The sequence below is a fragment of the Pimephales promelas genome, chromosome 9 (assembly GCF_988280905.1).
Source record: "Pimephales promelas chromosome 9, fPimPro1.hap1.1, whole genome shotgun sequence".
Classification (NCBI taxonomy): Eukaryota; Metazoa; Chordata; class Actinopteri; order Cypriniformes; family Leuciscidae; genus Pimephales; species Pimephales promelas.
Window position 1 is genome coordinate 22,468,943 of NC_142777.1, and position 27,576 is coordinate 22,496,518.

A 27,576-nucleotide genomic window follows, 5' to 3' on the forward strand; every position below is an offset into this window, starting at 1 on the left:
AATTATTTGATAAATTTTATTTCTTAATTTTCAATAGGCTGTACAAATTTACAGTAAATATATCATTGTTACAAATACAATACAACCGTCAATACAGGTACATTCCTTTAAAAATAATAATTTAGAAGCCAGTCCCAAAAAAACTAAAAATCAGCATTAAGTGCAATTAGATATACCATAGGGTCCAAAAGTCTGGGACCACAAGTTAAAACGCTTCCGTTTTGCATTATTTCTATGTTTAGACACATTTTTCATTATAAATTATATTTTGGATAAAAAGTTGAACAGAAAATTTTACATTAACATTAAGGAAAAACCTGATGATCACATTAAAATATATATATATATATATATATATTCATAGATTTTCAATGTGGTCTCAGACATTTGGACATGAGCCTGTAAATATGCAAAACTGACAGTACATACAGTATGGCTAAAGCCCCGTTCACAGCAAGGACGATAGCAACAACAATAAAGACATAGTTCTAAAATCCATTCTAAATATAAAAAGAACAGCAGAGTCCACACCATAAAGATTCCGACACAGAGGAATGATATCCTGGAAAGAATGCATCCTGCTTTAAGGAGCATTTGAAGCTGCAGACAAGATGCAGGGCATGCTTGAAATAAACAGAAGGACATCGTCCGCTGGTGTGTACGCTACCACAGTTATCATTATAGTTATCGTTCTTGATGTGAACAGGACTTAGTACAGCACAGGCATATATCCTTTATGTGGCTTGATGCTGGAAGGGAACAACTTGATAGCGAAATTAATTACATAAGAGATATGTACTTCACAGCGTCTCCTGCTGGGACACACAGCTCATTTCCACTTCAAACGGTGGTATATCAAAGTCAGCCCTCCAACTGTGGGCCTGAGTTTATGTAGTAAATTCATATAAGGCTTCAATTAATATTTAATTAAGCATTCGAAACATTAATGTTTGCTGTATGATCTCACTTAATAAGAAACCTCCACTAACACGGCTCTGATTTTGCCGCAGCACGTGGCACCATGATTGTGACAAGAAACAAACATGAGCTCTATGCACCCCCTCATGACTCATATTTTGTTAACTTTACATGACGGCCCCCAGGTCTTCAAGCTGGCGGAGTACAATCTGTACCTGACAAGAGAATTTTCCTAAATAAGAGAGGTAAGAATTGACGGCATGCAAAATTCAACTGGTTTAAAGCTGTAGAGAGACACAAAAGACCACAAATTTGTGTTACCTGAATAAAGTGCTTTGAAATATTTTTTTGAGGTAACTAGTGCAGTAGATTAAATAAAAGTGGGGAAATGGGGATTATGGCACTGCATGATTTGGCATTAAAGCCCTCAGGTAGAGCTCCATTTGTTCAAACAGGATAAATACAACAATAGTAACAGTACATGATAAATAACAGCACATACGCACAGTTTAAAAATCCAGGTCCCTTACGAACACAATGTTTTCAAGGGTGTATAGACAGCCACAAAGCCAGATAAGAAGAGGTTTTGATGGGCCTTGAGTCATTAAAAAAAAACGGCCAAGTCTACTGGGACAATCCCATAGTCACAATGTTCTAGGCTTCATGTAGTCAGGAGGACTGAAGTGCTTAGGCAGAGGACAGATCTTTAAGAGCGCTCTCTGGGTTTTCTGAAATGGTGCAGATCTCGTAAGGTGTAAAAATCCCCAATTTGTATTTTGCATTTTAGTAGTGTCTGATCGCAGTGACGATCAGAACAAGAACGTTGGAATATAATCCTGCTGGTCAAGTCTGAATCTGCGTGGTCGCGTCCAATATGAGCTACCAAGTGTGAATGTGAAGGTCCAATTTAGCACTAGATGATTTCTTCACGGTGAGCTGAGCTTCCGCGCTTTACGATTCCCTGGATCTGCAGAGAAGACAGGGCAGCATAGATCATACGCAACAAGGAAGCTTTCGTCTCTTCAGGGAACTACACTAAACGGGCAGCAGATGTCCAAATGGACTCTCACCTCCAAGCCGGTTGGAGTGATTCTTGATGCAGTCTCCCAGAATGCCCTGCAGGTTGGCAGTAGGGATATGGCCTTCTTGTCTGCGACTCAGATTCTTCACCAGCCTGTGACAGTTCACATGTTTGAATGTTACTAAGTAGAATTCAAATAAATTGAATTTTTTTGTGCCTTTGAAAGGAATCTAATTCTTTAATTCTGACTGGCAATATTTGAAAAAAGGTTGAAAAAGTGGGCAGACCCCAATGGAGATAGAGGGGACGAAATACATGCTAAAACACTCTATCCTGATTGTTTTCAATACTCGCAATTCCAACTCCTGACTCGCTACAGTGGTTTTGACGAAACAAGCTGGTTTTTATACTGCCGTTCTCATACCAAGAGCGTGGTGAGCTGAAACCTGCGTACGTCACGAAGTGCGGAACATCCAATAGGAAAATTCAACTGCAGTAGCCACCGTTCAACCTGAAGAAGGCAGCACTAAGACGTTTTTACACCATACAGTATATTGTTGAAATAAAACACTTTATAGACAAATGTCAAAAAATGTACTCGAATCAATGTTTGGTATTAATAAAGATCCATTCTTACAGATCATTAACTAAAAAAAAAGTTGGTTTAGGGTTTAGCTACTCTTTAAAATGGTTCTTTTTGAAAATAGGACTACATTTCTCACAATGCTTCACATTTAAAGGAAAACGCCAGCCTTTTGGGACTTTGGTTTATTCACCATCTACCCCAGAGTTAGATAAGTCCATACATGCCCCTTTCATCTCGTCTGACGCACCCACCGCTAGCCTAGCTTAGCACACAGCTCCATCTAGCATACTAATCCCAGTGTGGATGTGACAAAATTTCAAGTGACGAAATGATGCTAACATTTTCCTATTTATATGTTGTGATTTGTACAGTCACAGTGTGTACAAATTACAAGGTCACATGAGACGGCTAACTTCTAACCATATACAAACTGGGAATTATATTCTCAGAGGGCGAAGCAGTGCTACTTCTGCGGAGTGATTTGCCCGCAGCACCTGAGATCGTCAGTCAAGTTTGGTACACGTTAGCTAGCTAGTCACATTGGTTTTGTTGACTATGGTGCTTTTCAGATGTTGCGCTAGTCACTCCATCTAAGTTGCAGTGCTTTGCACTGGGGCACCTATTATACAAAATTCCCTTTTACATGGTGTTTGAACACATGTGTGTTGGCAGTGTGTACAAACAACCACCCTATAATGATAAAAATTCACCTAGTGCTTTTTAAATCCCCATAAATCATAAGCAGAGTTTCAGAACAAGCCACTTCTGGGCAATGTAACATACTTTTGCACAAGCCCCTCCCACGACTGTTGACTGACATATAAGAGTATAAGAGTAGACCCGCCCTGAGTGAGCTAAACACAGTCCGCATTTTTTCGAAGCCCAAGCAGCTGTAGACAAGAATGTCTTCTAAGCGACTGAGGTGTTATATTGTTCAATATAAGAATGAACATCTGAGCCGGATGAAGAAAGTGGATTTGTTTACTGCTAGTTTTAACAAGTGTTTTGTGTAATTTTCTGTGTATGTAATTTGATCGCATTGGAGAGAGAGAGTTGATGGACAAGATTTTAATGCTCACCCCCCCCAAAAGTGGGAATTTTAACATGCTGTAAAAAAATTATCGGTGGGGTATTTTCAGCTAAAACTTCACATACACACTTCTTGTAAAAAAGGGGCATAATAGGTTCCCTTTAAACACTTTTTTCTTTTTACACATTGAAAGAATCAAATTCATGATTCTGTTGAGTTTAAATGGATTCACCCAGAAATGAAAATTCTGTCAATAAATATCTACAATAAACCTGTATGACATAAAATATGATGCTTTTAATGAATGTTAGGAACTAAACAGTGACTATTGATTTTCATTGTATGGACATACAAACACTGAGGCATTTCTCAAAGTATCTTTTCTTTTGTTTTCTATAAAAAAAGTCATACAGGTTTGGAATGACATGAAGATGACAGAAGTTTAATTTTTCGATGAACTATTCCTTTAAGTAACATTTGACCAGTGGTGCAATATCCCTTTATGTTCCCCACACATCACTCACCACTGGCCATCATTTTCCTCATGCTGTAGTTGTATGATATCACCACACTTAATGATCAAGTTATCCATCCCGGTTTTCCTCCAGTCGACAAAGGCCCTGTATCTGCCAGGAACCTAAAACAAAAGTGAAGGCTATAAAAAAACGAGCGTCAACCTACACGAGTAACCACATCTGAAATAAATGATGTCTCACCAGATGGGCGGTGTCCTCCTCCTCAGTGTCAGACGGGTTAGAGAGGCTGTTTGCTCCACTCCAGTCCTCCAGACCTTCACAGATATCTACAAAATAAGGTGCACCCGGCCAGCCTACACAAACACACCGCATCCATGCTTCAGTGTAAACCCTTGCATTATGATTCATGAAACGCATTAAAAATTCAATATACGGTCTCTGATTAACTCAACTAATTCTGACAGCCTGCGCCAGCTTAGAAATCATGTATGTGGGTGGAGAAATCACACGCTCCATCATGCTTACTGTTTGTGTGTGGCTTTGAGCTTTGGCTAGAAGTTTGCAGTGATGGGGATAAAAGTGTGTGATGTCTAGGATCAGCTTAAACAGCAAAAATTACACTTCAACTATGCTGCTTTGAAAGTGTTTATAAGCATATGTAAGTACTTACAATTGAGTTTGTACAATAAGATTACACTTGCTCTGTGTTGGCCTAACACATTCATGTCTGCATTGTATACTTAAACAGCACACTTAAAGGGTTAGGTCACCCAAAAATGAAAATTATCAAGCCATCCTAGGTGTATATGACTTTCTTCTTTCAGCCAAACATAATCAGAGTCATATTACAGAATAACCTGGCTCTTCCAAGCTTTATAATGGGAGCGAATGGTACCTTAGATTTTGAAGCCCAAACAAATCTATCCATCCATCCATCCATCCATCCATCCATCCATCCATCCATCCATCCATCCATCCATCCATCCATCCATCCATCCATCCATCCATCCATCCATCTATCTATCTGTCTGTCTGTCTATCATAAAAGTAATCCATACGGCTCCTGGTGATTAATAAAGGCCTTCTGAGGTGAAGCTATGCATTTTTGTAAAAAAAAATATATCAATATTCATAACTTTATAGACTAGAATCAATGGCTTCCAGTACCGGCCGTACACAAGTCTAGTGCCGGCATACAGTAAGAGTGACCTCTGACCCGACGCATTACGTACTGACGAACACGGAAGCACAGTTGATAGAGCAAAACAAAACATCGGTCACCAATGAAATGTCGAAGAGCTTGAGTTTGTTGACCAGCCCTATTTTTTTGAGTGATTACAGTTTAGTTGAAGTTATAATTATGGATATTTTTCTTACAAAAACTGATCACTTCACTTCAGAAGGCCTTTATAAATCCTCAGAAGCTGTATGGGTTACTTTTATGATGGATGGAAGCACTTTTTGGGCTTCAAACTCTAAGTCACCATTCATTATTACCATTATAAAGTTTGGAGGGGGAATAAATGATGGGATAATTGCCATTTTTGGGTGAACTAACCCTGTGTGTATGTGTTACAGAAAGTGTGTAATACTCACTGCGTCTGTTGCGCTGGTGCTGGCCAGAGCAGCTGAATGGGTCTGGACTGCTGTGGCCTGACTCAGTCCCCTCTGAGCTGACTGACGCTCTTTGCTGTTTGCTGTGGGACAAGATCAGAGCATGAAGTAAATAAACAATTATTCACACATACACCATATCTTGTACATGAAAAAGGAGCCAAACCAGCCATCAGCTCAGCACAAACCATATAAGAAGCTGGCAGATATGAACAGATGGCAATAATTTCATGACTCTTTCACAAACAGACGTGCTGATAAGGAAATGGAGAGAAAATAAAGAGATACGCTCTTGATTTAATGAGATACGACTCAACAGGCTGAGCTTGTTAGCATATCTGTCTTGATCTTACAAAAAGCCTGTATTCAAAGCATTGTTCAACAGCCAAAACAATGGAGTCACACTAAACTCTTCTGGTGTTCTCTTTTGTTTGCATGTCATGCAAAACAGATGCAGAGATGAGCTGGCAAAGCATCTGCCTGTTATATTGATGAGCAGGGCACTGCTGGTGAGATCAGAGGGGTTAGGCATGTATGGAAGGGACAGCGATGGCAGTTAAAGCCCTGTATGTGACGGAGCACAGATCCCGCCTGCTTTACCACTGAGCGTCACTGTCGCTGGGAGGGGCGAGTGAGGCGTGGGCTCCGAGCGCGAAGGCACACACACACGCCCCCTGACAAGGACACAAGGTCCAGGCGGGGCAGGCAGCCCTTAAGAACGCCACGGGAAGGCCGCACGGCCCTGTGGGAGGACAGGCAACCACACACAGCGGCTTCATCCCCATCATCATCATCATGAAATTTTTTTTTTATACACTTTTACTTTGGATTTGATAAAATAAGACAACCTAAATGTGTATGGGTTCCATATATGCAAATACAAGAAATATGTCAGGCTTACACACAGGGTCCAAAAATAACAAGGCGACAATGGTGAGTGGACAAAACAGCTACTCACCAGTAGGCCTTTATTAGAAACTCCAACGTTATATGACTTAATTCAGATTTTAATAATGATTATCGGACCTTCACTGATGTTAGTGACGAGCGAATACAATCTACTAAACGAAACATCTATCCATCTATGAACTGTTTTCTGTTTTTTACGTTTTAAAATCCTCTCAGTGTCACATTATCCTTCAGGAATCATTCTAATATGTTGAATCGCTACACAAGAAACATTTACTTTTATTATAAATATTGAAAACAAGTTGTTCAGGATTCCTTCATTATTTATTTAATTTATTTCAAAGAGAAAACTTATGTTACATTATAAATGTATTCATGTTTAGTCACATCAAATGTCCTTGATCTTTTGAATGTGTATATATACACAAACATATATATAAAGCATATATAATAAATAGAAAATAAAATATAATTTAAGTAATATAATGTAATATAAATATGAAATGTAAAACAATACAATTTTATGACCTATATATTTATTGCAGGTAAACTTTCTCAATTCACAAACGTTGCATATAATTAAAAACAGTTAATTTTGGACCCCACTTACATGTGTATTGCTAAAGCAGGGGCTATAAAAGCAGGAATGGTACTATAAAAGCTATTGGCAGGATTCTGAGAAGGACATGTCATGTAAGAGATCTAAAAGCAGCAAAAAAGCTGGTCTAAGCCAAAGGTTCAAGGAGAGAGAGTGGTTGGTGAGTGTTGAATATGAGGGATTAGAGAGGGAAGCTCAGGGATAGTGTTTTTGCACAATAGAGGATTCTTACCTCACGGAAAGGGGAGGAGACGATTGCATCTGCTCTGAGACTGCAGCAGAGTGACACAACTCCTCTGGAACAATGAGAGATTACAGATTGAGAGATATGATATGAGATATTGAGATTATGAGAGATAAATGAAAGATAACTCAGAGAACTTATGGAGGAATGACATTTTATCATGGGAAATGTGTTGAAACCTTTGAGTTGTTTCTGCTGGTTGGTCAGAATCTTTCTGATCTCGTTCAGCCAGGCGATCTTCACCTCCACTGTGGGTGCCTATGGGAAGTTTTTGCATATCTATGCATTTAATAGTAATCATTATCACAGTCGATTAAATAATACGTTTTTTTTTTTAGTTTGTTTGGAGCTATGATCTCATTTACTTTTTGCTTTATTTTCTATTGGTACGAGTAACATATGAGAAAGTCAAATATTATCTCTGAATATTATGTAAAAAAAAGGGGGTGGTTAGAAATGATATATTGCCCGTCAATCATGGTTCAGTTCGGTTCATAGTTCTCTAGGTTTCATTATTTTGCTCCTGGTCAACAGTTACAGTGCAAATTTTGGTTTGAAGGCTCTAATTGAAATGATAACCTCTATGAAAACGAGTTGAGAATAATCGCTCAGACTGCAATTGCATTAATTTTTGAATGAACTGTCACTTTAAACATTCTTACCTGTATCACATAGACTTCCTCTCTGCCACTGTACCAGATCTCAAACTTTTTCACATCTCCTTTGACGTTCTCCGTAATGCCTACAGCACTCATCTGCATCATAAACACACCATTTTATCCTCATAGTCAGATACATAGATACCTCCCGTATAAACATTTCATATCCTGTGACATCCTGTGATATACAGTATGACATCATTTTAAAAACAAGGACTGTTGTCAGAAACAAACCGGCTGACATACGGCTGACATGCATGTGATGTCACCAGGGCTTTCTGAGTTTGTACAGTATATACAGTATATATATATATATATATATATATATATGTGTGTGTGTGTGTGCTCATACCTTAAGACAGTGCTTGAAGCTGTAGGAGGGAGTTTTGTCAGCGTTCTCTCCGTGTTCCTCCCGCCGCTTGCAGAAGAGCAGTGCGTGCTCATGCAGGAACAGGTGTCGCTGCATGGGCTTGAAGCGGGCTAGTTCCTTCACGCGGGTCGGACCCTTCTTATGACTAATCCACACACTGAAGGAGCCCTGCATAAGCACACGGCCCAGGTCGCTGAGATCTCCCTGCAACGAGCAACATGTGAACTACACATTGAGACACACACAGACACATTTACTTTAAGTTGGTAAAACTGTCACCTCATATCCAGTGATGGCAATCTGGTGCATTGAGTCATTGACTGACTTCAGCAGGTCCAGCATGGCTGCTAGCGCCCCCTGCAGTTCAGAAACTCTCTCACAGCCTGAGCTGTACTTCAGAAGCTCCTGTTATCAGACACAAACAATTCCTGATTTATTGACAACAAATTATGACAGTAATTATAATAATAATAGTAATTATTATAGAAATAAATATAATTATTTTAGTATAGATTTTAAATATAGTTTTCACAATAGTGTAATTTTGTTATGTGCTTTAGTCATTTTATTATTTCTTTAAAATATTGATATTTAGGTTTGTTTTATTTTTAGTTCAGTTTTATTTTCTATTTACGGTTAGTGCTTCAACAAAGTTATTTCAGTTTATTGCTAAGGCAACATTTCTAATATTCTAATATTGGAATATTACATTCCTTCCTTATTCTTGATAAAAATTCTATATTTTTTCATGATTTAGATTCAACAAGTTCCTGGAAACATTCAGAGTTTTTTGGCCCATATTGAAATGAAAGCATCATGCATTTGCTGCACATTTGTCAGATGCACATCCATGAACTCATTGTCATATTCAAGAAACTAGTATAAGATGATTTGAGAAATGGTGTGTTATCTTGCTGGAAGATGTGTTCACTGTGGTCATAAAGAGATGGACATGGTCAGCAACAATACTCAGGTAGGCTGAGGTGTTTAAACGGCGCTCAATTGGTACTACGGTGGCCAAAGTGCCACCTCCACACCATTACACCAGCAGCCTGAACCATTGACACTGTACAAGGCAGCGGCAGCATGAATCCATGCTTTCACACTGTTCACTTAAATTCAGGCCTAAACAACTTGAGCAGAACAGGAGGCTGGTGGTGAGTGTATTTCTTGGTGGACTAAAATGACACAAGGTTGCATGACTTATCCCAGAAAACATTTTCAAGCATGTTGAGGTGTAAAATTTTCTAGTCAAATGGACTTTGCACCACAATATGTAATGTGGTGTGAAAGCATCCTAAAATACACATTTGCATTCAGCTAATGTTCACACCTTTAATAGGAGTTGATATTTCGTAAGGCGCTGTACTGGTTTCAGCAGGTATGAGTCAAGAGCAAGTTTATGTTCCAGCTTCTTTTGGCACTCCTGAAACACAAAGCACACATCTCAGATTGTTCTAGATGCATGCCAGTGAGCTACAAGTGCGTTTACGGAGATGTTTTTTATTACCTGGAAGAACGGACAGTCAGAGAACTGCCTCCATAAGGACTCAGATCGAGGCTTGTTTTGACAGTAACATTCATATAAATGGAAATGGTCTTTCTGAAAATAGAGAGATTTTTAATGTTAGATCTGTTTTGTGAAAAAAACGAGTGAAGACATGAACACCAAACTCAAATTATTCTCATATGGTGTTTTAAACTTCTCACCCGTTCCAGAAAACATGCCCCTACTGCCTCTGGACTCTCTAGACAACTTTCCAAATCCTGTAAGAATACACTGGAAAACCAAAAAACATATAAATATATATGAAGAGTTCAGATGCAAAAGCCTCTAAATGCCATTTGAAATTTTCTTCTTGAATGATGATTTTTATCAAACTTGTATATTTAAGGTCAGTTATTTCACTTAAATAACAATTAATAGGTAATTATCATTGCCATTTAAGTGAAATTACTGAACTTTAATATACAAGCTGGATAAAAATGATCATTCTAGAAGAAAATTTCAAATGGCATTTAGAGGCTTTTGCATCTGAACTCTTCATATATATATATATATATATTTTTATTTTTTATACACCCCTCACTAAGTGTCAGTCAGTCTTATCTATTACAGAGATGGAATGAGGCATAGTGTGACTGGGAAATTTTCCCATTTCTAAATTATTTATGTATACTTTAAATTGCATACATAATTCCTGTGAATTGTTTTGTAAAGTTTCACTCTTTAGAGTCACATGATCATTCTGAAATCATTCTGATAATATGCCAATTTGGTGATCAAGCAACATTTCTTGTTATTTTCAATTTAATGAATAGAAAGTTGAAAAGCATTTATTTAAAATAATAAATAATTTGCAACATTTTAAATGTCTTTACTGTCACGTTTGATCAATAAACGCATCCTCTCTGAATAAAAGTATTTTTTGAAACTTCATTAAAAGTTTCTTAATTTTTTTGTTTAAATGGTAGTATATAAATTTTAAAATATTCTTATGCGTTTAACCACATATTTTCATATCTTATTAGTATGTGTTTCTACCCACAAAATGCTTTTTTTTCTTGTTTTAAACAAAAAATAAAAGGCATTTAATTCAAAATATATTTACTAAAAACTCTAAAAGTATTTATCTTAAAATGATTTGGCTTAAGTGCATTTATTTTGTTGTAAGGATGTTTTTTTTAACTGGAAAACAAGGCAGGAAATTTAAAGAAATAAATGTTTCTTTAATATATGTGATAAAACAATATATGTGTGCTGATATGAATGTACAAATCATATGTTCTACAACTAGTGTGCATTACATTAAGTATGCACTACTATTAGAATGTATTCAATGTAATATTCACAACAAATACGCACTATGCAATATCTAGTACATATAGATAATTTAGCAACTATTTCGGTGCCCCAGTCGCACTATGCCTATTTCCGTCTCAGTAATAGATAAGATAAGACTGACTGACACTCAGTCAGGGGTCACAGCTGTCTATCTGCTGATGCGCTCCCTTCCAGCTGAGCTCTCATTGGCTTAATCAAATCCTTATTTGACCAACAGCCATTTAGCAGTAATTAAAGTACTATAATTGGCGTAACGACTTCCTGCAGTCAACCAATTTGGCAATTTGCCTCACCCGGAGATGAAGACCCAGCAGGTAAGACTGGTTTCAAAGACACTGACAGACACAGCTGCATAAACTGATAAGTTTTATTTAAAACAAGATGAAGTCTTGAAGTCAAAACAGTGAGTGTGCAGTGCGGTTGCTTTATCTCCCTGCAAACAGAATCATATTTCGGTCTGAAGTTATTATCATTTTGCTCCTGCTGTTAGCGATGCTATGAAGTTCTCTGTGCATGTGTGACTGTGTGTGGCCTTGCCTGCTGTGGAAATTGTAGATATCAGGCAAGTTTCCAAAGAGCACATCTCTCTTGTTGCGAAGACTTGTTGGCAGGACCGAAGCAACAGACGGATTGTCCATTTCAGCCCTGTAGCCCTGCAAAATCCAGACAAATAAAGTGAGAGAGCATCAACACCTCATACAGTAACTTTAAACTCTATTTTCAGTGCCACAATCAGAAAAATGAAAGTCCGCTTACCAGGAGCACCGCCAGCAGCTCCTCCACATAGATCCTCTCGGTCTCTATCAGCTCCTTCATCACATGTCTGGAGTCACACACATTCACAGGATCATCAGACGCATCAGAGTGTCATTTACACAGACCGTGTCAGACAGCAGACTCACCGTTTGAGCAGGTCAGTGCTGTCTTCTCCATCTATACTGTAGGGGAGAGGGCTGGCCATCTGATAATCATGAATCACCTCAATCTGACTCACACAAAAAACACTAAATGATTTCCTGATATTGATTTAATCAAACCACACATACTGCACATGTCGTTTCTTCTCTGATATTTATCAACTTTTTTTTTTTCTATATGACAACCGAAACACATCCAAATAAAAATACACAAACACATTTTGTTATATGAAGATCATATTCAAACGGTCAAATCTACACCACTTCCTGTATATTTCAGTGAACATTTCATTATATATTTACTTTTCAAGTTTTCTAAATACAAATAAAATCACCATTAAATCACATTTTCAGATTTTTTTTTTTTTACATTTTAGCAATTGTGTGATTAAATTTTGATTTGTAAATGTATTTAGGATAAAAGCAATGAAATTATCCTTAAAGCAAAAGTTTAAAATGTCACCATCATTTCCAGTACAGAGCCTTACAATAAATCACAATAGTACAAACAATTATTTAAGATGTGACCGAAATGAGTTTCTGACCAAAATGTAAGAATTCTACTGTGATTGGACAAACAAACATTAAACTAGTGAGAGGGTTTATTTTCTACAGTTGAAGAAACATCCATATATTTTATGATGACATTGGTAGTAGGGATGGGCAACGATTAATCGCGATTAATTGCATCCAAAATAAAAGTTTGTGTTTACATAATATATGTGTGTGTAATGTGTATAAGTAATTTGTATATATAAATACCCACACATGCATGTATATATTTTATATATATTTATTCACAATTAATATTATATATAAAAATATTTGATATATTAATAACATATTTTTCTTAAATATATACATGCATGTGTGGGTATTTATATATACACACTACATACACATATATTATGTAAACACAAACTTTTATTTTGGATGTGATTAATCGTTGCCCATCCCTAATTGGTAGTAAATTCGGACCATTGGTAGTAAAAGAACCTTGCAAATGCATTTGTAAAGAAGACCAAATGAAAAAGCACTGTTTACCTTCCTGCAGTTTGGGCTTTTCCTTGATGTTCTTTTGCCTGGCAGTGGAAGGTCAAAGGTGAACTTTAAACTGGAATTAAAGTCTGTTTTAAACAAGAAGAGCAGGTGGATACAACACAGAATCAACACTAACATGTAAAAAAAAAAACATTTACAAGAGAAGCATCAGTCATTTTTTAAAAGGTTGCATTACTAAAATAGACCAATGACTACAGAACTAAACATTAACATGCACAACATTAGGAACAATGAATATATATCAACGAAGACATTCAGACAGCACTGGACATAACAATAATTATTTCCAATATCAGTCAGATCTGACTTTGGAAGTCATTCAGAACTAAGACAGCACCAGTTTATGACCTCTGTAAGTGAATAAAATCCACTCTAAAGCCCTTGTTTCTGTAGCTGAAACAAGGGCTTTAGGGTGGATTTTATTCACTTAAAGAGGTCATAAACTGGTGCTGTCTTCTGAATGACTTCCAATCCATCTTTACACTGTGTTCCAGTCAGATCCCTTTTGATGGGCTGTTATCCAGCTGTGCTGAAGATCACTGTGTGTCAGGTGAGCTCTGCACATCTCTATCGCTTCTTCCCTTGATCTCTCCATCTTAAAGTGCTTCAGCTCTCTCTAGAATACTGAGTGCCAGTACACATATCTCCTTTATCATCTCCTTCACAATTAACTCATTCATAATTTTGATCCAAAATATATTATTATTCTGCAATCCAACTTACTTTTTCTCAGGACTGGTTAGCGAATGTATTTAGAAGCTGCCATGATCACTAATGACGTATACAGTTTAATGGTCGTTACACAAAAAGATCTGACCAATCGTAATGAATAAAATGTCATTTTTGCATTCTGGGGTAAATTTCTGGGGTTCTAATTTACACAAAGGCATTAATTTGACTGTAGGTCATAATGTCCCTGGTATTGAAAAAGCTTTACAAAATGCACCCTATTTCGCAAGTCTGGATTATCCACAGGGATTTATATTAAGAAGAAGCAGCTGTGTAGTACTGTAGGTTACTTGGCTGCTGTCTAGCTTTATCTCTCAGATATGAAACATGTAATGCAGAGTCTTGAGAAGAAGGATGAACTATTTATAAGATTGTGAGAACTCATGGCTGAAAACATATGGAGGATAAGTGGACCTAAATCAAAGTTTTTTTTAGAATAAAATTGTCCCGGCACATACCATGTTTGGGGGAGAAGAGGGGGGATTTTGAGCGTGGAAGGTTCTCCGGTCGAGGTGACACCAGTTGAATTGGCCGGACGTGTTTGTGTGCCAGTTTCCTCAGGGAGTTCAATCTGGACTGAATTAGAGCCTGCAGAGGGCTATGCTTTTGAAACGTCTTCTCTATATGAGCCTGAAACAGCACAGACACACATAATTAGGCATTTACATTTAATTAACATACTGGCATTCTAGGGAGTATGTTAACATTAACATACTTCCTAGAATGTAGCCAAAAGCCACTTTAATACCATAGAGACAATGCAAATACATCAGTCATTGCCTTGGTAATGCAAGAGTTTACAGATGGTATAAGATGTAAATAACGACCGCGTTGTGAAGAATGATCAGATATTTTGCTCAAGAAGAAATTGCTTGGCCAGCTACTGAGAAACTGGCAGCCAGGCAACAGACAACCAATCCTGAGTGGCGATGTCACTACACACACAAACACTCTTATCAGCCAACCAGGCTGAGAATTCAGGGCCGAGGACGGTTTGTAATCTTTATCTGGAACGGCATTAATAGTTTCTAATAATATATCTGGAACTGTCCCTTGCTGTTCTTAGAACCGCTCAGTCCAAGGGAGGAAATGCAGCTAAATATTCAAGAATGAGAAGTTACAAAAATCTAATTTTAGGAATTAGCCATTGAGAGAAGCATTTGATCAATTGTTATTCTGAACATCAGCCAAATCAGTCGTAAATACGACAAATACTGAACAATCAAAACTTTCAGCTTCCTTTCTTTTGAAAACTTTCAAAAGCTAAAATGTACATTTCTGTAATTACTGTTTGTTTTGATTTATATCAACCAGCTGCTGAAAGTTTCGTCTTTTCGAAGTCTGTCAGTATTCACCTGTATATAAGGAGTGAGCACAGATTCATTCTCCAGAAAGAGCGCATCCGTGCCTGCACTGAGGAGAGCTGGTGCCGTCTCCTGGAACTTCTCGATATCTCGAAGAGCTATCTGTGCTCCCTCTTTAGACAGGAGTTTATCCACCTGCTGATTGGCCAAGAGATAAGCGGCATCATCACACCACTGCTGAGCCTGCAGAACAAAAAATGTTACAAAACCATAAAGATCAAGACACTGGAATATTGCCAAATATATACAGCACACCCTTAAAAATAATTGCCATTTATGATTCATATTAGACAAGGACACATTCAATTGATTAAAAGTGACAGCAAAGACATTTGTGTCACAAAAGATTTATTTTTCAAATAAATAAATCATGTATTAGAGTTTACACAAAAATGTTAAGGAGCACATCTGTTTATAACATTGATATATTAAGAATCATGTGACACTGAAGACTGAATTCAGCTTTGCCATCACAGAAATAAATAACTAGGGCTGTCAAACGATTAAAAATTAAATCGCATCCAAAATTAAAGTCTGTGTTTACATAATATATGTGGGTGGACTGTGTATAAGAATTTTATATATAAATACACACACATACTTGTATATATATTTAAGAAATATTTCCATGTATATACTGTATATATAATTAATTATATATAATTTATATTTTATATAAATATTTTATATATAAATAATATTTTTTCTTAAATATACATGCATGTGTGTGTATTTATATATATATATATATATATATATATATATATATATATATATATATAAAATAATTATACACAGTCCACCCACATATATTATGTAAAAACAGACTTTTAATCGTTTGACAGGCCAATAAATAACATTTAAAAATGTATTAAACAGAAAGCTGTCATTTTAAATTGTAATAATATTTCACAATATTCTTGATTTTACTTTGTTTTTATCAAATAAATGCAGACACAATTGAACATAAAAGACTTCTTTCAAAATGATTTCAAAAATCTTAACGACACAATTTTCTTTTCATAACAGTAAATGAGTTACTGTAAAAATTAAAGAGGGAATGTGATCTCCTACCTCTTGGAGGCTACGCAGTAAGGTCAGTGCTTGCGTCAGTGAGTTGCTTTTAGTACTGAGGGCAGAGGTCAGGGTGTCACACTGATGTCTGAGTTCATTACAGCGCTGAATAATCAGAGCCATGGCATAGTGGTGCCCAGCAGCCAGCTGATGCCCGTGCAGAATAAGAACCTGGGCCCGACTCATCTCCTCCTAAAACACACACTGCTGTCAGAAACATTAGGATATTTGTGACTGCGTGCAACAGGGTGGCATGATGCAGCTACCTGCGCACGTTTTTCCAGATTGTCCAACTCTTTGACAGCCTGCTCTGTTTGGGACAGGGATTCTCCTGTGACACTTATCTTCCTTTCCTGTGCTCTTAATTTCTCTAAAGAGCACTCCATCTGACAGAAAGAGAAAATTAGTTAACACACCTTCAATGACTCTTTCTAGTATCACAGGAGGAAAAAAATGATCAATTTCTCTTTTCTTTACGTTTACTCTTGAGATTAGGTAATGCATTACTGCTACTATTTGTGGATCTTGTAAGATACATTGCTTGTGTTTGTTGCAGGGGTGTAGAAAAGAATTGAAAAGCAGGGAAACATTCCATAATTTGTTACTAAATAATCAATATGATGCAGTTTTACTATTATAATAATCAGCATTTTAGAATTTTTTTGTATTTATATTTATTATTGCATGACAGAGCATTGGTTGAATACATCACCATGTTGAATTCAGTGGAACAAAGTGATTTAATGAATTCTTTCCTCATACATTATATACAATATATTATTTCAGATTTTTTTATGTCATACTCTATAAACACTCTAAGGTATTGTTAACCATAGTTTTGCTCCATTTTATTAAAAATTAGCAAGACGCTTAGAGAGTGCTGTGGGGATTATGTAATTTTATAAGACAAAAATCGAAAACGAGTTTTTTTTTTTTATGGGATTTTGGTTAAAAGCCTGAAATAAGGTTTGTGGTGAATACACAAGTGTTATATTAACTTTGACCTACAAAAATATTCCATCACTGCAGCACTCTGTTGCAAGGCATTAAATATTAAGCCATTTCCCAGTTACACAATGTCAAAACTAAAAACATATAATGTTCATCAAAAACTTTAACAAAAAGTCACTTTGAATAAAATGTAAACTCTTGGCTTGACAGATCAAAATTACCCAGAAGATGTGAATATGTTCACAATCATTTCATGATCAAATGCCAACACTGGCTTTGTATAAAGCATTTGTTTGTGAGCCAAGGTTGTATATCAGTTAGGTAATTAAAGTTAGTTCACCTCCTGAAAACTGTGCTCATATCTCAGCAGTTGTAAATACTGCTGCAGTTTGAGGTGGTGCTTATCAAAGAAGCCATCAAAAGCCATCTCCATATCTGTGAGCTGAGCCAGTAGCCTGCAGGAACACATACAGCTACAGTAAGTTAGGAAACTTCAAAAAGTTCACATCATTTTGGAAATGAACGTGTGTGTATTGGTGATACAGACTATTTGAGGATCACAGAACTCTGTACCTCTGCATGGTATCCCAGTCCTGTGTCATGTCCCAGCGTGTGTCAGCGTCTGCCTCCTTCCTTAAAGTCTCCAGGTTAGTGAGTAGCTGCCGCCCTTCCCTCATCACAGATCTGATGGCATCCTTCACCCATGAATAGTAACCACAACAACACTGGTTTTATTGACAACACAAAATCGTGGAACAATATAACAGCCAGAGCCCAGATGGGCTGGAAAAACACAAGAAAAGACTAGACAGGAGCTAAAAGTGACTGAACACTGGGGTGGAATAGACCTTCTGTGCACCCTAATCATAATTTATTCCCCTTTGGTACATCAAATATACAAGTGGTGTAAACAAAGGACCGAAGTTAGGATAGACACCATGTTTAATCTGGTGCAAAAAAGAGGCTGTGAGAGACTGTTTAATAGATAGTCCTGAGGTTTTATTTGCCCATTTCTGACATCCTAAACAATTACTTATCATTTTGCAAATTCTTTTATAATGATTTTGCATGCCCCTCTTCTCTACTAACCTCATACTAACAAATTGTATATTTATAATATTTTTTTTTTCACCGCAGAACCATTTATACAAAAAAAAAAAAATATTTATTTAATGAATATGCACTATACTTTATACCCTACTGTTCAAAAGTTTGGGGTCAGTAAGTTTATTTTTTGAAAGAAATTAATAATTTTATTCAGCAAGGATGCGTTCAATTGATCAAAACTGACAGTAAAGACATGTATAATGTCACAAAGGTCTTCTATTTCAAATAAATGCTGTACATTTCAACTTTCTATTCAAAGAAAACTAATATATCAAGCAGTTTTCAGCATTGATAATAAAAATTGTGACGTGACACTGACGACTGGAGTAAAGATGCTGAAAAATCAGCTTTACATCACAGGAATAAATTACATTTTAAAACATATTAAAATGCAAAAAAAAAACAACAACAAACAAACAGATATTTTAAATTGTTATACTATTTTACTAATCCAGCCTTCATAAGATAGAAAAACTTACTTACTCCAAACTTTTGAACAGCAGTCATAAACTGTACATGCTAGGCTAAATGGTTTTTGATGTTGTTGAGACCATTGCCTACACACAAGCGCTTCATTGAGCTGTACCTTAAGTCTCCTGTATTTCTCGGTGTGTGACATCAGGAGGAACTCAATAGCACTGCACTCTTCTGATAACTGTGTCTCAGCCAGCTCTGTACCAAACGCCTGCAGCATCTGAGCAATGTCTTTAACCAAAACCGCAAAACTCTCAATGGCCTGTAATGAGCAAAGAGACTGCCTTGTTCAACAAGATATTTTTGTGTACTAAGTTAATATATGTATTGCATCGTTCTTTACTGTTCTCAAGACGATCCAGTCGCTGTGGCAGTAGTCAAGAGTTCCTCCAAACTCTGAGGTCAGCTGGTTCTCATCAATGTACCGCAGCAGATCTGTGACCGAGCTGAGCATCACCACCTTAATGACAGACACACAGGGTGGTGCTGCAGTTCGCAAAGATTGAAAAATTACAAAGAATTGAAGTTGCAATGAGTCATACTGGCATTTTGAGCATGAAGTCCTCTTGACTAAAGCGGAAGCCGAGATCCGTGACGGTACGCTGGAAGAAGCTGGTCGGTCTCAGCACCAACACCAGGTGAAGGTTTCCAGGGAATGAGGCCTAAGACAGAGAGAGATGAAATCAGCCTGGCAGACACACAAGGACAGACCACCTTAAACAGACGGATTAACCCTTAAAACATGAGGGATATAAGAAAACAGAAAAGGATGTTAACATGTTTAAGGAATGCTGACTTCCATGGAAACTTTTTCCCCCCATTCATTGTTTACTTTTACTATTTTTCAATTGCATTTAATGGTTAGATTTGATTGTTTTACCTTCATCCCAGACTCAATGTTAAAATAAAACTCAATTAAAAACATGTTTTAAACTATGATAAACAAATAATGAAATATGCATAAACCATTTCAATATTTATTCACTATTCAATTAAATTCTTTCCAGCACAATAACTTCCATGACCAAATAAAGTTAGTACAAATGCTAGCTATGAAATTAGCCCCAGCAAGTCTCCTATTCAATTAAAACTAAATAAATATGGTTACAATGAAATCTTCACCATTTGGAGTTCAAAGTAGACAAGCACTTACATCAATACTTTCCTATTTCCTAATTATTTGGCCTGTATGATTGTGCAAGTTGTACTTTTTTTCCACAGTGAGACTACTATGCTATGAGTTTTTACATTTCTAAATCACTTTAAATCATATCGCCTCTGTTTTCACCTTCATATTTTCTGTTGTTATCTGTTTCCAGGTTTAAAGCACAGAATTCCAATGTGGTCTCCGATTTTTGGACCCCACTCTATATGGGATACATCCACCACATGAAATAAAACCTCAATAAAAAGTACAAATTCTAAAGTTCAAATATTTCTCATTGAATTGAATGTGATGTCTCATAGAGACACAGACAGCACACATCAGTCACAAAGACAACTGACAAGAAGTCTGGAGAGACATCAACAAACTGTCAATCAAATTGATCAGACAACACTAAACTAGTTAACATGATACGATTTCCATTTCCAGTCTGTTTAGCTTCTCTCAGTGACATCTACTGTAACTACACAGCTTATAGAGAAGACACGAGCTGAATGACATGCCAAGTATTTGAAACATATCCGTCAACCAAACCAGCCTTATTTAATACTTTGACAAACAGAAACAGCAAGTCGCGATAGCACACTTAAACGACACCACTTGACATTGATTCGTCCTTACGTATGTAAACAATAGCATCATCTGCGACAATTCATTCGGATTTCGCTTAAATTCATAGTAATAGCCTACATATCCTTATAGGTTACATGAATAAATAACGCTTTCGCTAGCATATAGTACGCGGAAGAATGACTAAGCTAAAGGCATCCGTCGCGCCGCAGTGTACCGCTGAGCTCGCGCTGCCGCATTGAGCTCATCTAAACTTCAGTCCAACTCTTTACTGCAACTACTCCAGACACATTACCGTGGAGCGACGGATCCTCGGGGGTCCTCGCCTGTAGTTTCGCTCACTCATAGTTATCGATGTTTTATGGGGATGTTTTAAGACCTCGCCCATCCTGCTGTGGCAGCCCGGTGCCCGGCGCAGAGGACGGTCTGCAGGATTCATCGCCGCAGCGTCGGGAGGGTGGCAGCACCGTCTCTCCTGCGGTCTCCTCACCTCTCCCTCGCCTCAAGAGCGTCATCATGTAAAAACCTGCGCATGGTTTGTGCTAACTCATGCATATTTTCCAGCTCGGATTTCACACACTGTTCTGCAAGCTGTTAATAAAATCAAACTTCAGTCAGAGCTGCCGCATTAAGTTATTTAGTCAAGCGAAAGCTCTGTACTGTCCTGTACTGTAACTGCGCTGATGCACTTCAGCACCGCGGACAGCGACAACAGCAGTTTAGCAGAGCGCAGGAAATACAGGCGAGGCGCGTGATGCATTCAATCCCCAGAGGACAAATTAGGGTCAATGATGCTCATTTATTTATTGCCAAGCTCTATTAAACTTTTCAAAACTACAATGAATATGCAGTCAGTGCAAATGACGTGACGTGAACATCTACGCTGCAACTATTTTCACTTTCTGAATTTTAAATGATGACTTGGTGTTAGGTTCATTATATTCAAGAATATCAGATTTGTAACTTTTAGAAAATATGCATCCAAAAAACACATCAATAGTCAAAAATTGTTTCAGAAACATATGAAAAGTTGTCAACAATTAAAACTTTTATGTATAATGCATTATAAAAGCATTTTTAATGCACTAATTATGTCCTTTAATGCACCTTATAATGCAATGTATGATCTTATGAATCATTTTAATCACAGTTAGGCTATAATACATTATATTCATTGAACATGTATGTTTGTACATTCTAAATGACTCTTCATAACCTTTTGCTTCAATAAAAAAAATATTTAAAAAAAACTGTATTGTATCTCTCACCGCTATTCTTGCCAGTGCTGTTTTGATTGAGGTCCAAGTATCCAATCTTCTGTCTAAAATGATGATAAATTTTACACCAGGTTGCCGTGCTCTGAAAACATTTGAAACGCATCAGGTATCACAGAAACTTCTTAGTTAAGAACACTGGGATGGCATTTTGCATTGCATTGCTAAATATACATCTCACCCTAAGGTACTGACTGCATTGTGTCTACAACGTGACTACACAGATCTCGGCATATTTAAAAAAAAAAAAGTTCTGCATTGCCAAAGTGAATACGTTTATTTGAACAGCTCAATTTGAGTAAGGGCTTTTGCAAGGCTTTATGTGAAGAGAATACATAAGGGACTTTTGCACTACTGCAATGCAGTGAGATGGAGAGGCTTGTAAATATTGGACACAGACCTCGGGATCAGTGTGAGATATGAAAGAACTTTGGCCAGGGCTTCTTCGGGAATGTCACTGAAAGCAGAGCATTCTGGGAGAGTGATGATGACACTAGAATCCTCACCACATCCCCCTGGAATCCAAATAAACACGAAATAATTACTAAGTCAAGGACAAATTCTGTGGCAGCTGAAATGTATCCTATCTAGAACATCTCATCCTAATGAAGTTTATTTGATAAGATGAGAAAAGCTATTAGTCCACATGTATATGTCTCCAAAAAATAGAAAACAAAAACCCCACCTGATAAATAGGCCACTTGTTTTTCAATGTAGCCGGCCACTTCCTGCAGACTCACAGGCACTGTGACCTCTGAGGAGACACGGATATAAATCACATAAATAAATAACACCGCAAGCTTTAGGTCATGTTCCTATGAGTTTGTGTGGCTTTGTCACAGTTATGTGAAATTTGAGAAGCAGCCCCACCCAGTGGTCATTTGTACAAAGTACAGCTGTAATTCACAGTGCTATATAAAATGCAAAAGTTATTATCTGTTAATGGACTCCTCAGTAATTCTGACAACGTTAGTAGTAAGTTGGTATGAGTCTTCAGGACTATCAGGATGGACTGAAGCCATAGACGGTGGTTCGGTTTCCTCTGAGCCTCGTCTCATGCTACAATACACTGAAGTGAAGGTTGACAATAGAGGATGTGTTCAAATTACACATAAACCAACACTGGTCTCCAGTGACTTCCCCATCAACTCACTTCCTGTGTCTGCAGCAAACAAAAACCAATGAATTCCGCAAGGGGAAACGCAAAACGCTGTAGAGGAGATTGATTATTTCAGGTCTTTATCAAGTTACATAGAAATGAAGCTTCTTTTTCCTACTATAAGGCTCCCCACATTCTGTACTTACTTAAATTTAAACCTTAAAATAAAAACACACACCATTACATTTATGTATTCAGATGCTTTTTTCCAATTCACCTTGCAAGAGGAATAAAGCAATTCATCAATGAGTCAAACATACTGTATATTGTAAATAGATTATACAATGGCAGGTTTATTTTACAACTGAAGCAAACTAGAAAAGAGAAGAAATGTGTGTGTTTGTGTAAGTGCATTGGTTTAAAGGTGTGGGGTGGTTAAACATACTTTGTTCTTAAATATAGGGTCATGTACATGTAAACATGTAATGTGCTGCAGTATAACCAACCGATTATAAAAAAAAAAATGAATGCTGACGTTAAAGTTTAATGAGTTTCCAACAGGTACAATGTTGCTGTGGCAGAGATGAATGTAGATGAAGTCCCGACAGAATATTTAACAGCACTCGAGACAGAAACATTAAATACTGAATACATATATACACCTCAAGCTCAAAATAAATTAATGAGACTTTTGGGCACCCTTTTGATTATTCATCAAAATTGTGTTCATTCTCAAGATAAATAAATAATTTTAGTGCATTTTAGTGAGATGTATTTAAACTAGACTATATACAAGTTTAAGGTATGTGAATAATTACAATCATTCATTAAATCATTTAGACATCAAGTCTGTTAAGGCACTAATAACTGGAATATTTGCTGATCGTCCTCTGTTTGTTCTTCATGTGAATTCAGGCTTTATAAGAAACCCCAGCACTGGCCTAACACTGTTAACTTTAGGCAGCATCGCCCTTCTAAAACAACACAGAACCACACCTTACACTCCTTTGAGGGTGTATTCAAGAGATTTCATCCAGTCTGTGCAAAATAAACACATTCTGGTTCCGTCCATGTGATGTGAGCATGTCTAAAAGCCACATTAACACCATAACTTTAACAATATAGTTCTAAAAATCATTCTAAAAATAAAAGAATAGAAGTCCACACCACAACAACAAAAATAACTTAAGAGAAACAATATTGTGGGAATCACAAAAACATAGACAGCCAATCAGAATCCTACTTTAAAGAGCTCACGCATTTAAAGCGGCAGGTGACAAAACTGCAGCTCACGCTTTTAGAGACAGAACGTCACGACATCGTAATCTGCTGTGTATGTTATAGCTACAGTAGTTATCATTATCTTTATCGTTCTTGGTGTGGACGGGCCTGGCTCTGAAAGCTTCTCACTAAACAAACCTGCACTGCTTTACAAATCTATGATTCAGCAACAACACATTGGCTTTGATCTGTCCTGTAAGAGACAGGATGTTTGTCTCTAATATGCCCAGATTAAGACAAAACAGTGACATAAAATAAGGTAGTTTGAATTTCTCGGTTTCAGTGTTGCATAATGCCTGTTTTGTGATTGTTGTTTAAAGGCTGAAGTATATATTAACTGCATTAATGATTCATTTTTGAGAAAGACTGTTAAACTGTGTTCCAAAAAAGACCTCTGAGTAGGCTAAATAATAAGCATTTCTGATTTTTCACAAACATTGTAGATAGGCTTGAATGTTAAGAGTATTATTCTATTATTGCATTAGCTTTTCTACTGTAAATTTAGAAACGCACTAAACCACCACAGACAGTGACAAGCTTAGATAAACATGCTTTTTTTATATTCACAAGCTCAAAGGTATGTTGGCACATTTGCTACCTATCAAGCCAAGTGGAAATATACCAAGTAAAACATTACACGAAAAAGAAATGTATTGGTTGTCAAATGTTAGTTAAACGGATAGTTCACCCAAAAATGAAAGTTCTGTTATCATCTACTCACCCTCAAGTTGTTCCAAACCTCTATAAAGCACAAAAGAAGATATTTTTAATAATGTGTTTCAAAACAGCTGATTTAAGGGCAAGTCATGGTGCCCCATTAACTGTTTGGTTACATTCTTCAAAATATCTTCCTTTGTGTTCAGCAGAAAAAAAAAATACATTTATATGGGTTTGGAACAAATTGTGTAAATGATGACAGAACTTTCATTTTGGGGTGAACAACCCCTTTAATGTGATGAACTACACCTGACGTCACTAAAAATCATAATATATATTCAATAAAAATAACCGTGACAGTGAATCATGTGTGCCACTTGGCTTAATATTTGATTATGATATTTATCAATTAAGTGTGGTTAATGTCCAAACACATTTTGGGGCCATTATGTTTGGCATAAATGTGGAGGCATTTATGCATTATGAATTATTAGCACGTGTTCATTTCCATTTATAACATACAATGTAAATCAAAGCTTTTGTAATATTTTTCAAATAAATTGAAATCTTATCTTAAAGGAGTTCACTTTAAAAAAAAAAAATGCTGATAATTTACACACCCACATGTCATCCAAGATGTCCATGTGTTTCTTTCTTCAGTCGAAAAGAAATTAAGGTTTTTGATGAAAACATTTCAGACTTCATTGGGAACCAAATGGTTCAAGGTCCAAAAGACAGTTTCAGTGCAAACTGCAAACTGTTCAAAGGGCTTTAAATGATTCCAGACTATTAAAAAAAAAATAACATAGTTTAAGTTTTAAACTCAAATGGTCACCTTGCTCTGTTCTGTGATGCACGTTCGTGACTCTCCTGTTCAAACACGTTCATCAAAATGAACGAATCTTTTTCCGAGTCAATTTGTTCATTTTGTTCGTTGAATCAACCAAATGACACGAAAAAAGATTTGTTCATTTTGATGAAGGAGTTGGAACAGGAGAGTTACGAACGTGCGTCACAGAACAGAGCAAGGCGACCATTTGAGCTTATAAATCTTAAACTTTACTTTTTTTTAAAATGAGCGATTGTTTCGCTTGATAAGACCCTTATTCATCGTCTTGAATCATTTAAAGCCCTTTAAACAGTTTGCATTGAAACATTGCTGGAATGTTTTCATCAAAAACCTTAATTTCTTTTCGACTGAAGAAAGAATGACATGGACATCTTGGATGACATGGAGGTGAGTAAATTATCAGCAAAAGTTTTTTTTTAAAGTGAACGACTCCTGAAACTAAATTGAATCTGTTATCATATAAAGTGATACAATCTCTTCAGAAAATTTTGACTAAACCGCTCCATTCATATGGACTAGTTTACAATCTCTTTCATCTTCTTTTTGTAGCGTTAAAGTTTCAGTTGGTTAGACTGCCAATGGAGGGACAGAAAGCTCTAAGATTTCATCAAAAAGATCTTTATGTGTGTTCTGAAGATGAATATGAAAGATTTTTGGTTGAACTAACCCATTAACATTTAAAGCCAGATCTATTGTGTTTGTGGGAATGAAATGTTAAGTGTTCAGATCTGAGGATTAACAACACAGACTATTCGGAACACAACAGTTTAGCTTTGAAATGGCAAATTTAAATACACTTCATCATGTAATCTTATTGTGTCAAATATACTGAGGGATACTAACATCTCTGACTTTCTTTGAACACATTCTGGCATGCACCAGCTATACGTGTTGTTATCAGTCTCGTATTACAACGCATCATTACAACATAATAAACATCTTTCAGTGGTGTGTATTACTTTAACACTGACGTGACACTCACACTCACAAAAAAACAACACCAACATGGAGAGATGCCAAAGACCCAAGCCACACTGCCAATGCTAATCCTGCTACAATCACTTTGAGGAATCCGAAGCATTACATAAAGCACTATAGTAAATATTACATAACACACAACAGAATTGAATGATTCAGACTTGGACCTTTAAATGCATTTAAAAAGTGAGGCCTGTGGAAAGACACTGGCTAAAAATGAAGATGCCGAGTCATTGTCTGAGGGTTTAAAGCCGAATTGAGAGACAGAGCAGGGCAGTGGGTTAATAATACTGGTGCTCTGCTTTCTATCTCTCAACGTGCCTTGTTTTTAAAATGGACAGTACAACTCCTATTTTCAATCTCACTGCTGGGCCAAATTCACATTGTATGATCATAAACTGAAAGCTTACTGTATCAGTCCATCAAATTCCCAATACATGGCTTTACAGAAAGATTGAATCTTGCATCTTTCAAGCAGATTATCAAATATCAAATCTAGGTTATGGGCAAAACTATAAATAGCATACATAATCCTAGCAATACTACATAACACACTCTCCAGCTCTCCTAATGTAAAAGTGGTAGTTTTAAAGACATATGTAATACTCACGTTGCAGCGTGCTCTCCAGCTCCGAGCCTGCCTGCAAAAAGTTGTAATAGCCCTCCATGTCTTTCAGGGGCTCGTGAGGAGAGGCCGAGCCCATTCCCTGGCTGTTCCCGGAGAGGAGTGACTTGACTCTGGGCCTGTCAGGCC

At 36.9% G+C, this 27,576-nt stretch overlaps 1 protein-coding gene across 1 annotated transcript; it reads right to left on the minus strand.

Moving 5' to 3' along the window:
* mcf2a (MCF.2 cell line derived transforming sequence a) lies at nucleotides 1–27,576 on the minus strand. The gene is made up of 30 exons (XM_039664704.2): nucleotides 27,433–27,576; nucleotides 22,643–22,711; nucleotides 22,358–22,472; nucleotides 21,952–22,042; nucleotides 19,491–19,610; nucleotides 19,292–19,408; nucleotides 19,061–19,210; nucleotides 17,941–18,062; nucleotides 17,708–17,822; nucleotides 16,683–16,802; nucleotides 16,417–16,608; nucleotides 15,334–15,525; nucleotides 14,437–14,608; nucleotides 13,232–13,314; nucleotides 12,173–12,255; nucleotides 12,027–12,093; nucleotides 11,808–11,923; nucleotides 10,136–10,205; nucleotides 9,936–10,028; nucleotides 9,759–9,851; nucleotides 8,705–8,830; nucleotides 8,408–8,629; nucleotides 8,059–8,151; nucleotides 7,576–7,654; nucleotides 7,385–7,448; nucleotides 5,628–5,728; nucleotides 4,272–4,384; nucleotides 4,080–4,192; nucleotides 1,989–2,092; nucleotides 1–1,885 (listed from the first exon to the last, which is right to left on the minus strand). Exons 1-30 carry the CDS (start codon nucleotides 27,524–27,526, stop codon nucleotides 1,845–1,847), a joined length of 3,330 nt encoding a protein of 1,109 aa, XP_039520638.2. The 5' UTR covers nucleotides 27,527–27,576; the 3' UTR covers nucleotides 1–1,844.

Coding starts and splice junctions, on each gene's coding strand:
- mcf2a (XM_039664704.2), bottom strand. CDS start 27,526: ATGGGCTCGGCCTCTCCTCACGAGCCCCTGAAAGACATGGAGGGCTAT. Junction 8,630..8,704: donor TTGCCATCACTGGATATGAG/GTGACAGTTTTA, acceptor TGCTCGTTGCAG/GGAGATCTCAGCGACCTGGG. Junction 4,385..5,627: donor GCACCAGCGCAACAGACGCA/GTGAGTATTACA, acceptor GTGTTTGTGTAG/GCTGGCCGGGTGCACCTTAT.